The sequence below is a fragment of the Dipodomys spectabilis genome, unplaced genomic scaffold (assembly GCF_019054845.1).
Source record: "Dipodomys spectabilis isolate Male_0828 unplaced genomic scaffold, ASM1905484v1 ptg000360l, whole genome shotgun sequence".
In the NCBI taxonomy this organism is placed as follows: domain Eukaryota; kingdom Metazoa; phylum Chordata; class Mammalia; order Rodentia; family Heteromyidae; genus Dipodomys; species Dipodomys spectabilis.
Genome location: NW_024871037.1, coordinates 1,635,881 through 1,651,501, shown reverse-complemented (window position 1 = coordinate 1,651,501; position 15,621 = coordinate 1,635,881). Strand labels below are relative to the sequence as shown.

At 53.2% G+C, this 15,621-nt stretch overlaps 1 protein-coding gene across 1 annotated transcript; it reads left to right on the top strand.

The window, feature by feature from the left end:
• The first annotated feature begins 197 nt into the window (after window positions 1–197).
• On the top strand, window positions 198–13,365 carry LOC122095608 (cytochrome b-c1 complex subunit 1, mitochondrial). The gene is made up of 13 exons (XM_042665923.1): window positions 198–295; window positions 1,328–1,468; window positions 4,678–4,764; window positions 6,876–7,005; window positions 7,209–7,407; window positions 7,928–8,007; window positions 10,838–10,953; window positions 11,195–11,338; window positions 11,470–11,630; window positions 11,757–11,842; window positions 12,289–12,377; window positions 12,640–12,715; window positions 13,170–13,365. Exons 1-13 carry the CDS (start codon window positions 227–229, stop codon window positions 13,232–13,234), a joined length of 1,443 nt encoding a protein of 480 aa, XP_042521857.1. The 5' UTR covers window positions 198–226; the 3' UTR covers window positions 13,235–13,365.
• Window positions 13,366–15,621: the final 2,256 nt, after the last annotated feature.

Genomic DNA, 15,621 nt, shown 5'->3' with positions numbered 1-15,621 from the left:
AGCGGGCTCTGGGGCGCGCTGGTCCGCCTGCCATCAGATGAACTTGACAGACAGACACCTTTGCAGACAGACCCAGCTTGGGACTGTAAAGGTGTATATACTCCTCGCTCCCGCTAGGGGGAGACCGAGCGCCACGCTGTCCGTACTGCGCCTGCGCCTCAGGCTCCCACCGCCGCCCTTCCGCGCCTGCGCGACGCACGGCGTCACGTTTGACGGAAGCTGCAAGATGGCTGCGTCTGCGGTTTGCCGGGCGGCAGGCGCCGGGGCCCAAGCGTTCCTGCGCACCCGCCGTTCGGTGAGACGGCGAGGAATACCCTCCTTGGGGTCAGGGTTCGGAGCTTAGGGCCACCATGGACGAGGGACGAGTCGTTCGCGGGGGCGAGTTGTGGCGGGAGGCGCGCGCGGGGTCAAGGGTCGGGGGAAGGTCACGCCGCTGAGGGCCGGGCTGGGCGGGCGGGGTGGGGGGGGCGGGGTGGGCGGGCGGGTTGGGGGGGACGGGGTGTGGGCGGGCGGGGTGTGGGAAGGCTGGGTGGGGGGGCGGGGTGGGGAGGCCGGGCTGGGCGGGCGGGGTGTGTGTGGGGCAGGTGGGGGGGGGCCGGGCTGGGCGGGCGGGGTGGGGGGGGCGGGCTGGGCGGGCGGGGTGTGGGGGGACGGGGTGGAGGGGACGGGGTGGGGGGGGCGGGGTGTGGGAAGGCTGGGTGGGGGGGCTGGGTGGGGGGCGGGTGGGGGGGGCGGGGTGTGGGAAGGCTGGGTGGGGGGGCTGGGTGGGGGGCGGGTGGGGGGGGCGGGGTGTGGGAAGGCTGGGTGGGGGGGCTGGGTGGGGGGCGGGTGGGGGGGGCGGGGTGGGGGGGGCCGGGCTGGGCGGGCGGGGTGGGGGGCCGGGCTGGGCGGGCGGGGTGGGGAGTCGGGCGGGGGGGCCGGGCTGGGCGGGCGGGGTGGGGGGGGGGCGGGCTGGGCGGGCGGGGTGTGGGGGGACGGGGTGGGCGGGCGGGGTGTGGGGGGACGGGGTGGAGGGGGCGGGGTGGGGGGGCGGGGTGTGGGAAGGCTGGGTGGGGGGCGGGTGGGGGGGCGGGGCGGGGGGGGACCGGGCTGGGCGGGCGGGGTGTGTGGGGGGCAGGTGGGGGGGGCCGGGCTGGGCGGGCGGGGGTGGGGGGCCGGGCTGGGCGGGCGGGGTGGGGGGTCGGGCGGGGGGGGCCGGGCTGGGCGGGCGGGGTGGGGGGGCAGGTGGGGGGGCGGGGAGGGCTTCGGGCTGGGGGGGGATCCCCAGTTGCCAGGGGAGGCTGGTCAGGTGAGCCCCCCCCCTCCTGTGGTCGCTCTGCCCCCGCAGCCGGCCTTGCTGAGGACGCCCGCCCTGCGCCACACGGCCACCTTCGCCCAGGCCCTGCAGAACGTGCCCGAGACGCAGGTCAGCGTGCTGGGCAACGGGCTGCGCGTGGCCTCGGAGCAGTCCTCCCAGCCGACCTGCACGGTGAGCCGGGCGCCAGGGTCCGTGGCGGGGAGGGGTGTTTGTCTGTCTGTCTGTCTGTCTGTCTGTCTGTCTGTCTGTCTGTGTGTCTGTGACCTTGGGTTCCAAGTCTGGGTCATTCACTTCCGGATTGGTCCCCATCCATATCCCCACAGCCCTACCTTTCTCCCCCCCTCCCCCCACCTCCCGTCCCCCTCTAATCCTGGGGCTTGAACTCTGGGCCTGGGCGCTGTCCCTGAGCTGCTTTTGCTCAAGGCCGACCAAACTTGAGCCCACAGCACCACTTCCAGCTTTTTCTGTGGATGTGCTACGGAGGAATCGAACCCAGGAGCTTCGTGCATGTTAGGCAAGCACTCTACCACGAAGCTACCTTCCCAGCCCCAAGCCCTACCTTTTTTTTTTTTGGGGGGGGGGGGGTGTCCAGTCGTGAGGCCTGAGCTCTGGGCCTGGGCGCTGTCCCTCAGCTCTTCAGCTCAAGGCTAGCGCTCTACCACTTGAGCCACAGCGCCACTTCCGGCTTTTTTCTTTTTGCTTATGTGGTGCTGAGGAATCAAACCCAGGGCCTCAGGCATGCAAGGCAAGCGCTCTACCACTGAGCCACCTTCCCAGCCCCCCTTTTTTTGGGGGGGGTCCGGTCGTGAGGCCTGAACTCTGGGCCTGGGTGCTGTCCCTCAGCTCTTCAGCTCAAGGCTAGCACTCTACCACTTGAGCCACAGCACCTCTTCCAGCTTTTTCTGCTTATTTGGTGCTGAGGAATCAAACCCAGGGCCTCATGCATGCAAGGCAAGCTCTCTACCACTGAGCCACCTTCCCAGCCCCCCCCCCTTTTTTTTTATTGTATGGTGTGTGTGAGGGAGGAGGACGGGTTGTAGGGGGTGCTAGTCCTGGGACTTGGACTCAGGGTCCAGGTACTGTCTGGAGTTTTTAGTTTTTTTTTTTTCCATTTTATTTATTTTTGGTCAGTTGTGGGGCTTGAGCTCAGGACCTGGGTACTGTCCCCGAGCTTTTGTGCTCAACGTTAGTGCTATAACCACTTTGAGCCACAGCTTATTTGTTTATTTTATTGTCATTCATGGGCTTTGAACTCAGGGCCTTACCACTGTCCCTGAGCTTTTTTTTTTTTTTTTCTTATTTTCCTCTTAAGGTTAGTGCCCTACCACTTTGAGACACAGCTCACTTTCATTTTTCATTTTTATTTTTATTTTTTGTCGGTCATGGGGCCTGAACTCTGAGCCTGTGTGCTGTCCCTGAGCTCTTCAGCTCAAGGCTAGAGCTCTACCACTTGAGCCACAGCACCACTTCCAGTTTTCTGGTGGTTTATTGGAGATAAGAATCTCATGGACTTTCCTGCCTGGGCTGGCTTTGACCTGTGATCCTCAGATCTCATCCTCCTGTGCAGCTAGGATTATAAGCATGAGCCACCAGCGCCTAGCCCCTCATTTTTCTTAAATGTATTAATTTTTTTTATTAAACAGTTTTATCGTTATAAACGTGAATTACCAGGCTAGCACTTTACCACTTGAGCCATAGCCCCACTTCTGGTTTTTTTGTTGTTAATTAGAGATAAGAACTTCACTTTCCTACTGGCTCAAACCACAATTCTCAGGAGTGCGCCACTGGCAATCCTCACAACCCTGCTTTTAACTTCATAGGGCAACCCTCACTATAATTAGTAGTCATGGTGGCTATGGAAGCGGAGTGAAGGGGGCGTGGCAGGTCAAGTTTTGTCCAGCTTTTTGTTCATTTGTTATGAGAGATGTGTTCATGTTTCTGTCTTACAGTAAAGACAGAAACCTAAAATTGATAGCACATGGCTGATGCCATAGGAGGTTGAGATATGAGGACTGAGGTTCGAAGCCAGCTCCAGAAGATAAATTTGAGACTCTTTATCTCTAGTTAATCACCAAAAGGCTGAAAGAGGAGCTGTGGATCATCGGTAGAACACAAAAAGCTCAGGGACAATGCCCAAGCTCTGGGTTTAAGCCCCAGTACCAGCACCAAAAAAAAAAGCCAGGTAGGTGGTATAGCCCCTGCCTGCCTTCCAAATGTGAGGCTCTGAGTTCAGACCCCAGTGACAGACAGACACAGGCACGTGCACGCACATGCACACACACAAGTTACTGGAAGGTTACTTAATATGGTAAAAAAAAAAAATACATACCAGTAGCATAGTAACTTAAACCAGAAACTAGCTAGTTTGTTTGCTTGCTTTCTTAATTTCCTTCCTTCCTTCCTTTCCTCCTTCTCTCCCTTCCTTCCTTCCTTCCTTCCTTCCTTCCTTCCTCTCTTTTTCTGATGGCACTGGGGTTTGAACTCCTGAGTAGCTATACAGCTTGAACTACTGGTGCCCCACTGAGCTTTTTTGTTGTTTATTTGGATAGTCTCAGGATTTTCTGCCCACTGTAGCTTTGAAGTGAGATCCTCAGGTCTTAGCTTCCTCTAATACATAGGATTACAGATGTGAGCCACCATCACTTGATTTTTTTTAAATTATCATTATTGTTATTTTGTTTATGTGGCACTGAGGAATTGAACCCAGGGCCTCATGCATCATGCTAGAGAAGCACTGTACCACTAAGCTATGTTTGCAGCCTCATTGTTTTTTTGAGACAGGATCAAGGCTGGCCTCAAACTTACTCCTTTTGTCTTTGCCTCCCAAGTACTGGGATTATAGTATACGTTACCATGCCAAGCTTCTATACAGTTTAAAAAAATTTTTTTTCCAAATTGATTGTGTGTGTGTGTTGGTATTGGGTCTTGAACTCGGGTCTCATATTGTCTAGGCTGGCTTCAAACCGCAATCCTCACATCTCAGCTCCTGAGTAGATAGGGATAACAGGTTTGGGGGTTATAATTTTTTAAATGGAGAAAACAAATTATTGTGGCAAACAGTAGACATTGTGCCTAGGACAAGTATTGAAAAGAGACTTAATTTCTTTATTGTGATAGCACCAGGTAATTGGCCACAATTTAAAATATCCTTGGATACTCTTGATAACTAGTCAGGAAATAGGGTGGGAAGGACCAGTGTGACTAGTCATTTGGTTGACCCTTCTATTCCTCCAACCATAGGAACTCTACTGGTACACTTGCCTCTACCTTGGGACCCATGAGATCCTCTGTGGGGATTGTGTTGAGCTTACTCAGGCTGGCTTATGAGTGGGGACTAAGGGTGATTTGTTTGTTACCTTGGTTGGTGGCTGCTTGTCCAGGTGGGAGTGTGGATTAACGCTGGCAGCCGCTATGAGAACGAGAAGAACAATGGGGCAGGCTACTTTGTGGAACATCTGGCATTCAAGGTGAGACTTGTAAAGTTTGTCTTCTCTGGGCTTAGCACTTCTTGTTCTTTTGTTTTGTTTTTGTTCAGTCGTGGAGCTTGAACTCTGGGCCTGGGCACTGTGCCTCAGCTCTTTAGCTCAAGGCTAACACTCTACCACTTGAGCCACAGCACCACTTCTAGTTTTTCTGGTGGTTTATTGAAGATAAGAGTCTCACAGACTTTCCTGCCTGGGCTGGCTTTGAACTACCATCCTCAGATCTCAGCCTCCTGAATAGCTAGGATTATAGGCATGAGCCACTGGTGCCCACCTAGTGCTTCCTGTTTTGAGGATGGAGGTCAGAAACAATTTACCTCCTGATTGTGGGCCTCAGTTGGGGGAGTGAGCTGGCTGGTCTTTCTGGAAGGAACCATATGGACTTAAGCTTCCTCTGAGTAATGTACTTTTATGTTGAGCCTCTGTATGAAGCCTGAAGAGCTGAGAAAACCCAAGATGCTACAGGCACTTTTTGCCACGTAGAGCAGGCCTGTGGTTTGTACATGACGACTTAAAGAATTTGCCTTATGGGCAAACACATGATAATAAACTTATGAGCATAAGGCTGGGAATGTGGCTTAGTGGTAGAGTGCTTGCTAACATGCATAAAGTCCTGGGTTCAATTTCTTAGTACCACATAAACAGAAAAAGCCAGAAGGGGCACTGTGGCTCAAGTGGTAGAGTTCTAGTCTTGAGCAAAAAAAAAAAAGCTCAGAGACAGCACCCAAGCCCTGGGTTCAAGCCCCAGGACTGGCCAAAAAACAACAAAAACTTGGGGTCATAGGATGTGGAATACCTAGAGATTCATTTATTTTTTATTTATTTAGCCAATCATGGGGCTTGAACTCAGGGCCTGGGCACTGTCCCTGAACTTCTTTTGCTTAAGACTAGCACTCTACCACTTGAGCCATAGCACCACTTCTGGCTTTTTCTGTGTATGTGGTACTAAAGGATCGAACCCAGGACTTCATACATGCTAGGCAAGCACTCTTGCCACTAAGCCACAGTCATATTCCCAGCCCCCTGGAGATCTTTGATTAAAGAGATGGTGATTGTTGGTTGTGGGCCTTGAACTCATGGCCTGGGTGCTATCCTTGATTTTTTTTTGCACTCAAGGTTAGCTCTACCATTTTGAGCCATGACTAGTCTTCTTGTTTTCTGTGGTTAATTGGAGATAGAAGAGTCTCACTGAATTTCCTGTCTGAGCTAGTTTCAAAGCTTACTCCTCAGATCTCAGCCTCCTGAATAGTTAGGATTACAGGCATGAACCTGTGATCCCAGCGTCCAGTAAGGCCCATGAATTTTGAAAGTGGTGAAGAAAAAATGGAAAAGGGGTATATGATTGTCAGGAATACTGAGTCAGAGTAGGGAATCTTGGAAGCACAGGTGTATGCTCAGTTGTATTGTGTGTGCTTGCCTGTCATGAGACAGAACCTGAGACTACCCTTCTGCCCCTGTACACACCTGGGACTAGGGATGAGACCTCCGAAGGTGACAGCTAGTATACACACAAAGTTGCGTGAATGGCATGGTTCAGAAGGTAGATCTCCTCACTTGAAAACTGGTGTGTGTGGTGAGGTGGGGGGAGGGCTGGGAATGTGGCCTATTGGTAAGAGTGCTTGCCTAGCATGCATGAAGCCCAGGGTTCCATTCCTCAGCAACACATAAACAGAAAAGCCTGGAAGTGGTGCTGTGGCTCAGATGGTAGAGCGCTAGCCTTGAGCAACAGAGCCCAGGCTTTGAGTTCAAGCCCCAGGACAGACAAAAAAAAAAAAAAAAGGTGTGGTCTTACCTGACCATGGCTGTCAGTTAGGTGGTAGGGAGTACTAGTCAAGTCAGGCTGTTGAAGAAGCTCTGAATATTAGGTAGCCTTGTTCTGGGTATGTCTTTTCTCCTGACTGGCTGGCTCCAGTTTTAGGAGAAACTGTGACCTCAGTCAGCTCAAGACCTGCTTACTGCTCAGTGAATATAGCACTAAAGAAAGTACATGTGCACTACTGCTCCTGCTGGGTCTTTAGCCTGTAAAGATAGGGTTCCTGGGCTCATGGATGGCTCCTGATTGGTTCCTGATTGGTCTTGTTGATGCCTGGACCCAGGGAACAAAGAATCGGCCTGGAAATGCCCTGGAGAAGGAGATAGAGAGTATGGGGGCCCATCTGAATGCCTATACCACTCGGGAGCACACAGCCTACTACATCAAAGCACTGTCTGAGGACCTGCCAAAAGGTAACATCTGGAGAGGGATTGATCACAGTAGGGCAGGAGTCTAGAGGAGCAGAGGACAGAACCAGATGTCCCATGACTTGTAGCACTGCCCAATGTCAATCAGAAGAGAGAGCACAGTAGCCAGAGATGCCAAACCTGGGAGTTGGTGCTGTCATGAATCTGCACTGGCCCCACTGGGTCCCTAAACATGTCTTTGTGTCCAGCTGTGGAGATTCTGGCTGATATTGTGCAGAACTGCAGCTTAGAAGACTCTCAGATTGAGAAGGAACGGGATGTGATCCTGCGGGAGATGCAGGAGAATGACACATTGATGCGGGACGTGGTCTTCGATTACCTGCATGCCACAGCGTTCCAGGGCACACCTCTAGCCCAGGCTGTGGAGGGCCCCAGTGAGAATGTCAGGTGAGAGCCAGCACAGATCATGGAACCATGATGCCTTCTGGCCATGTTTTGAGTTAGCCAGCTGTTGGTGGTGTTTCTTTTCCTAATTCATATAATTAGAGACAATGTCTATGTGGCCATGTGGTTCCCACAAGCCCTTCTTTTGAATAACTGTGTGGTCTTCACTTAAATCTAAGGCTCTGTTTAGGATATGTTTTCCCTGCGTGTTCAGACAGTTTGAGGGAGAGAGCCCCCTCAGTATCCCTTCCATGTGGTTTCCTGTTCCCTGGTGGGGAGTGGGCTGGGAGAGCTCACACCCTCCCCAGAACAGGTTGTGAGGCTGCCCTTTGTCTTTGGAAGAGTGGATGGCAGACCAAGGGGGAGGGACCTGTTCTTCAGAGAAGCCATGCTCCTTCCTGATCCCATTTTGTCAGCCAACTTGCTGTGGGTTGGGAGAGGAGTTGAAAGGCCCATCCACATGTAGATGTGTACACCACACAGACTTGGCTTCCCTGGTGAACAATGGCTGCATCTCTTGCAGGAAACTGTCTCGTGTAGACTTGACTAACTACCTCAACAGTCATTACAAGGCCCCTCGCATGGTGCTGGCAGCAGCTGGAGGTAAGTGATAGGCTTGTTGAAGCCCTAGACAGGTGAGCTCTCACCTTGGTCCTTGAAGTCAAGATCCCCTGGTTCTGATCATAGGAGGTCTTTCACTCCAAGAGAATCTGTTGTGAAGCTGGGATTGGTGGCTCATGCCTGTAATCCTAGCTGCTTGGGAGGTTGAGATCTGAGGATCTTGGTTCAGAGCCAGCCTGGGCAGGAAAGTCCATGAGACTTTATTTCCAATGAACCACCAGAAAACCGGAAGTGACACCGTGGCTCAAAGTGGTAGAGTGCTAGCCTTAAGTGCAAAAGGTCAGGGACAGCACCCAGGCCCTGAGTTCAAACCCCATGACTGACTACAATCACAACAAAAAAAGAGAACCTATTATACTTGACCAATCTTAGCGAGGAATGACTTTCCTTGTGTGCTCTCAGTGGAGGCAGAGAGTGGGGAGGTGGCCGACTGAGAGCTGGATTCTATTCTGCAGCCACTCCACCACTGAGACTGGACATAGGAGAGCACACCTCCTTCTAGTGTATGCCTCAGTTGGGCTGCTAGCCCCTCCCCAGACCTCTCTTAGTCTCCTAGGTAAACAGGATACCCAGTCTGTGAGCAGGTAGACATCAACTCCTAGGCCCATTCCAAGCTTGCGGCCTTGCTGTTGGCTGAGTTGTGAGATGATGCACACTTGATGATAGACAGGGAGGGCCTTGAAAGGAAGACACAGAATAGTAGAGGAGTGGGCTGGAAATATGGCTTAGTGGTAGAGTGCTTGCCTAGCATGCATGAAGCCCTGGGTTTGATTCCTTAGCACCACATAAAAAGAAAAAAGCTGGAAGTGGCTCTGTGGCTCAAGTGGCAGATTGCTAGCCTTGAGCAGAAAAATATCAGGGACAGTGCCCAGGCCCTGAGTTCAAACCCCAGGACTGACCAAAAAAAAAAAGAGACTTCAGTGGGCACCCAAAGGTAGACTTATATTGAGGGTGAGGGGTATTGTAGCCCATCAGAAACGTGAAGGACGGTTGGTGTTTGTGGGGGGACATGGATTGCTGTATGTTTTGAGGCTTGCTCTACTGCTAGGGGTGGGGCCAGAGCAGAGGCCAGCCAACTAGGGAAGGTATGGCATGTATCCAGGGAGATGCCAGGAAGCCGCAAGCCAGCGACTCATACCTGCCATCTTAGCTACTCAGGAGGCTGAGATCTGAGGATCGTAGTTCAAAACCAGCCTGTGTGGGAAAGTCCATGAGGCTTATCTCCAATTAACCACCACAAAACCGGAAGTAACCCTGTGGCTCAAGTGGTAGAGCACTAGAAATGAGCTGAAGAGTTCAAGGACAGAGACCAGGCCCAAAGTTCAAACCCCGTGAGAGATGACAGGAGCTAGGGAGAGAAGTGGATGGACTCAGAATGGTTTTCTGATACAAGTCTGAATATGAGTGATATTCCTTATTTATGGCCCTGGGAACTTGAGTGTGGGAACAATTGAAAAAAAAAAAAGGCTGGGAATGTGGCTTAATTCAGTCAGGGATAGTGCCCAGGCTCTGAGTTCAAGTCCTGGGACTGGTAAAAGAAACAAAAAATCTTAGCTGCTGGGCATCAATGGCTCACGCCTGTCATCCTAGCTACTCAGAAGGCTAGATCTGAGGATCAAGCTTCAAAGCCAGCTGGGGCAGGAAAGTCTGTGAGGCTCTTATCTTCAATAAACCACCAGAAAACCAGAAGTGGCACTGTGGCTCAAGTGGTAGAGCACTAGCATTGAGTTGAAGAGCTCAGGGACAGTGCCCAGGCCCAGATTCAAGCCCCATGACCAACAATAAAAACAAACAAAAAACCTTAGCAGGGTGCTGATGGTTCACACCTGAGATCTGAGGATCATGTTCCTTTTTTTTTTTTGCCAGTCCTGAGGCTTGAACTCAAGGCCAGGGCACTGTCCCTAAGCTGCATTTTGCTCAAGGCTAGCTCTCTACTACTTGAGCCTCATTGCTACTTTCGACTTTTTCTGTGTTTGTGGTGCTGAGGAATCAAACCCAGGGCTTCATGCATGCTAGTAAGCACTCTACCACTAAGCCAGTCCAAGGATCATGTTTTGAAGCCAGCCCAGGGCAGGAAAGTCAGTCCATGAGACTTCCTATCTCCAATGAATCACCTAAAAAACAGAAATGGAGCTATGGCTCAAGGTGGTAGACCACTAGCCTTGAGCACAAAAGCTCAGGGACAACGCCCAGGTCTTGAGTTCAAGCCCACAACCTACTAAAATGAACTTGAGTGGCATCTTTGGAGCCAGGAACCTAATAAACTCCTGACATGTCTGACTATTGGGTCCTTTCAGGACTGGGGCAAGTTGTCCAGAGACAGTACTTATCAGTCAAGGCACTTGACTTGCTGAGGCGAAATCCACCATGGGCCCTCAGGGCATGAGTTTGTCATGTGTGGCTTGTCAGTGACCCCAGTCTCTGGGGATCCCAGAGCTAGTCAGGACCCCACTGTAACAGCTCTTGGTGCTGTCCAACTTGCCACCTCCTTCAGAGCCAGCAGATTGTAGGTGAGCTTGAGCGACAGGCACCCAGGTGGCCTCATGCCAGTTTTGCTTCTAGAAAGGAAGTTTGCACTTGGGTCACATGGTAGCCCTTTTTTTTTTTTTTTTAAGTTGAGAGTGTTGCTTCTGTGTGTGTCTGAAGCCAGGGAAACCTTTTAGCCCTTGAAGCAAGAACTTCCTGAAGGATCCTCTTCCTGTCCTGATGTATCATCTTTCCCCTGGTGTTTCCCACCCAGGCAGGATCTCGGCCCTGTGTGTTGTGATTTGGACTCAGGCTGATCACTGGTAACTACTGTTTGTCTCCTCAGGAGTAGAGCACAGGCAGCTGCTAGACCTGGCCCAAAAGCACTTCAGCAGCGTCTCGGGGAAGTACGAAAAGGATGCCGTGCCCAGTCTAATTCCATGCCGCTTTACTGGGAGCGAGGTATGCCTGATGGGTGGGCATGGCACTTGGGGCTGGAGACCTCTGGGAAGACCTGCTGAGGGCATGGTTCTCTCTGTGACTCCAGAGATGCCTCAGGAGTTGGCAATGGGTTCCTGTGGCGGCGGCTGCTCACCGAGCAGGTGCGCGCACATGCCCATGCACGCTCCACCCACACCAGCTGTCCTTTCTGTTCGCCCAGGAAATGCAGGCTGTCCTTCAGCCTTGACCTCTGCTGTTTCAGATCCGTCACCGAGACGATGCCCTCCCTTTGGCCCACGTGGCCATTGCAGTGGAGGGACCTGGCTGGGCCAGCCCAGACAATGTGACTCTCCAAGTGGCCAATGCTATCATTGGTCACTATGACTGCACTTACGGTGGTGGCAAGGTAAGTGCCAAGAGCAGGCCTGGGGCCTCGGCTTCAAAGAGAAGGGGCTGGGTTGGGGGCTCCGGAGCTGTGGGATTGCATGGGCTGCAGACAAGAGGGGAGGCCGACCCCCCCACCCTTGTCCCTGGCAGCACTTGTCCAGCCCACTGGCTGCAGTTGCCGTGACCAACAAGCTGTGCCAGAGTTTCCAGACCTTCAACATCTGCTATGAAGAGACTGGGCTCCTGGGTGCACACTTCGTCTGTGACCGCATGACTATCGATGATATGATGATCTTCTTGCAAGGCCAGTGGTGAGTGCCAGCCCAATGCTAGTGGGTGGGTTAGGGGCCTTTGACCCAGGGTAATGGGAGGCCAAGAGACCACACACCTCCCAGCATGAACACCACTTACCAGCTGTCTTTTCATTCTTGCTTCAGGATGCGTTTGTGCACCAGTGCTACAGAGAGCGAAGTGACACGGGGCAAAAACATCGTCCGAAATGCCCTTATGTCTCATCTGGATGGTGAGCTCTGTGGCCCTGTAGGGAGAGTGTATGTCCTGGCAGCAGCGATCTGGTATGGCCACCATTCCTAACAAAGTGGGAAAGGACCAAGTGGCTCTGTGGCTCAAGTGGTAGAGCACTAGCTTTGAGCACAAAACCTCAGGGACAGCACCCAGGTCCCGAGGGCAAGCCTGAAAGACCAGCAGAAAATGAAAACCAAAACCAACAAAGGAGAGTCTTGAAGATCATGCTATACTCCCTCCCACTGGGTTTGGAGCTTCAGGTGTAGGTGGAAGTGAGAGTGGCTCAGGTCAGCAGCTTGTCACCATAGTAACTAAAAGCTGTCATTGTAGTTGGGGTGAGAGCAAATTCCTAGAAGTCCTCATCAACCTGACACCAGAGGCTGTGTGACTGTGGGCCCCTGATTAAACAGGATGGACCTCTTAAGCCTTCTCCCACCCCTGAAGGTACCACTCCAGTGTGTGAGGACATCGGGCGCAGCCTTCTGACCTATGGCCGCCGTATCCCCTTGATTGAGTGGGAGAGCCGGATTGCGGTAACACGGGGCCCTGCGGAAGACCTGGGTGGGGGCAGCTGCTTCTCTAGGCATCCCTGTCGTCCCAGGCCGTCGCCCAGGGACAGAGGGCCTTGAAGGGCCGTGGGAATAGATGGGGCCCATAAACCTCCACAGCAGGGAGAGCCATCCACATTTCCCCTCTTGTGTTGGGGGCCAGCTCCATGGTACATGTGAGAGATCTTGGTCAGCCGAGATGGTGCCCGGTACCTGCCATTTAGTGAGCCCTCTGCTGTCCCTACAGGATGTGGATGCCCAGATGGTGCGGGAGATCTGCTCCAAGTACTTCTATGACCAGTGTCCCGCTGTGGCGGGGTTGGGTAGGTACTCCAGGAGGTCTCTGTCCTTTGTTCAGGCAGGCCATCGTTGTGGCCTTCCCTTTCTGCTCTGTTCCCCACCCCCAGTCTACACTGAGGGATGCAAGTTGAGGCTCCCAGGACCCCCACCCCACCCCCAGTAGCCTGGCTGCCAGGGAGTTCTTGCTCAGAAAACCTGTTCCAGCAGCTCCCTGACTCCTTGCCAAGCTGCCTCCACTAATACCACCCCCCCCACACCCATCAGGTAACGGGGCACCCTGGGCATGAGGTGGGGCTCCCAAGGCCAGAGCATGAAGGGACAGGCTCTGTACCCTTTGGGGAATGTGCTCTTCCTCTTTTCACTCAAAGCCTGTCTTGTGCTGCCCTGGGCAGCAGTTCTGAGCTGGGTGTGGCACAGGGCCAGGTGTCCCTGTGCAGGCCAGGCACCCCACCCTGACACCCCACCCTCTCCCCACAGGCCCCATCGAGCAGCTCTCAGACTACAACCGGATCCGTAGTGGCATGTTCTGGCTGCGCTTCTAGGCAGAAAGCCTGTGCAGGCAAGAGTGCGGGGCCAGGGTTTATGGTGCCCCCCCTCACCCCACCACAAACATACCACTCTGGCTCCTCAAAACCCCTTAGCCCGTTACAACCAATAAAGTCCTCTGTTGAGAGTTGTGTGTCCTTCCTCTGGCATCAGCATGGTATCCATCGGGCAGCAGGTTGGGGAGCAAAGACGTCTTTCCCAGTTTTATGCCCCCCCTGGATCATTCTGGCTTCTCACAGGCTGATGTGTCCTCAGCCAGGGGCAAGCGTGGGGGCCGCCACAGAGAGGCCGGAAGCCTTTGATGATTGCAAGGAACTGAGCCCAGATGTTTCCACTCAACTCCATGGGGGATGTTCCTTAGCAGCCTGTTTCAAGAGTGGGATATGGGAATCCCTGAAAATTAGAACCCTAGCCTGTGTTCTTGTAGGGGTCCCCATTCTGGAAACTGGGGGCTCCTGTAGGAAACTCCTCACTGCAGACCCTGTAGGGTTGCCTTCTGGTCTCTGGTCTAGCCTGGAGGTGACTAGGAAGAGCCTAGGCTATCCCTAAGGAAGCCTGCTGTGTTTACTCAGGATTTTGAGGGAGGATAGCCTGGGGCACAGTGTTCCCATTGCGTTTCTACTGCTGCCTAGACAGGCAGGGCAGGAATCCTTTGCTTCCATTTGCCACTGACTCAGGCTCCAAGAATAGTCGTGAGCTCAGTGAGCTCTGAGCCCCCTCCCTCATCTAGATCTGTCCCAGGCAAGTCCTGAGCTGTTGGCCTGCCGATCCCCTCCCCATCTTCCTGAGGCAGCCAGGACCTAGTGGAACTCCCAGTTGCTTCGTCCTTACGCCATGCCTTGGAGCTCTGTTTCCTAAGTCAGGGGAGCAAGTAGGCCTCTTTTCCTGCACCCCCTATCGTCCCTCCACACCCAGATTCCTGGGGAGCCCAGTGGAAGTAGAAGGGCCTTTTTCCTGTGAGCAGAGGTCCTTGGACAAGGTTCGTTGAAATCTGAAGTTTTCCTCCATTATCCTAGCCTAAAAAGTAGCTAAAACTCTGTCCCAGTGCCTTGACTTCATCCCTTCTTGTTGCCATAGGTATTTATCAGATGGCTTCCAAAGCCTAGGATTGGCACACTAGGCAGATCAGCTTCCTACTGTGTGGCTGGAAGGAGAGATACTGTTCATCAGTGAGAGCCCTGACTGGCCTAACCCTAGCTACTTGCAGATGTGGCACCCAGGTACAGGGAACAACTGCCAAGTCTGATGCCTTCCTAGCGAGCTTCTGGAGGATGGAACTTGATTTCTCCCCCCTATCAGTGTCTTAACCATAAACATGCTGGACAAACATGCCACAGACATGCTGGACATAGGAAAACTTGAGCTGTGCTGAGTGGTCTTGCATTTCTTTTTTTTGGGGGGGGGGGCGGGCGCTAGGGGGCGAGGAAGAGGGACAGTCCAGCTTTTTTAGCTTAAAGTTAACACTCTACCACTTGAGCCACAGCATCACTTCCGGCCTTTTCTATGGTACTGAGGAATGGAACCCAGGGCTTCATGCATGCTAGGCAAGCACTCTACCACTAAGCCACATTCCTAGCTCTAGTCTTGCATAGCTAAGCCAGGGTATTTGATCTTTCTTCAAGACATCTTGAGGTGCACTGGAAGTTACTATGAAGAGAAATGACTTGTTCAGAATCGAGAACTATTACTATGGGGACTCAGGCATTTGACAGCTAGTGACTGAAGCCAGTCTGGGAAGTATGGGAGGGATTTGAACTCAATGAACCCCTATTGTCCTGATGGTATGCTACAGGTAGACATTTACTTCCAGGGTTGTGCCAGGAGGCTGCAGCCAGTGCCCTCAAGTCACACTCCTGCTCCAGAGACTCAGTACCTGCAGACCTGCACTCATCCCAGCCTTGCTTCTTGCCAGTAGCCTCTCCTAGCATCCTTGTGTGTGATGCCCGCACCACAGCAACCTCTCCTTTCTGTGGGTACTTTAGTAACCTGCATCCCTTAAAGGCATGTCCATATTGTCCATGCCATCTCTGCTCACTACCACCTACCCTTGCAGTACCTGAGGGCAGCTCCAGCCTTCCCGGGCAAAAGGACTATTTAGTCAGCGTTGGATGGACCTCACTAGCTGTGGGTCTGGCCACACAAGAGCCTGACCCTTGAGATGATCCAAGGGAAACATATGTCACAGTTCCCACCATTCCCATCTCTCCACTCAGCCTGTGGATCACCAAGGGAGCGTGGCTGCCAGGGCTAGGTATATTGGAACAGGCCCGGAAGCAATGGGGACTATAGATGTGTTTTGAGGTTGTTTTGTTTTGTTTTTGCCATTCCTGGGCTTTGAACTCGGGACCTGCACACTGTCCCTGAGCCTCTTTTGCTCGAGGCT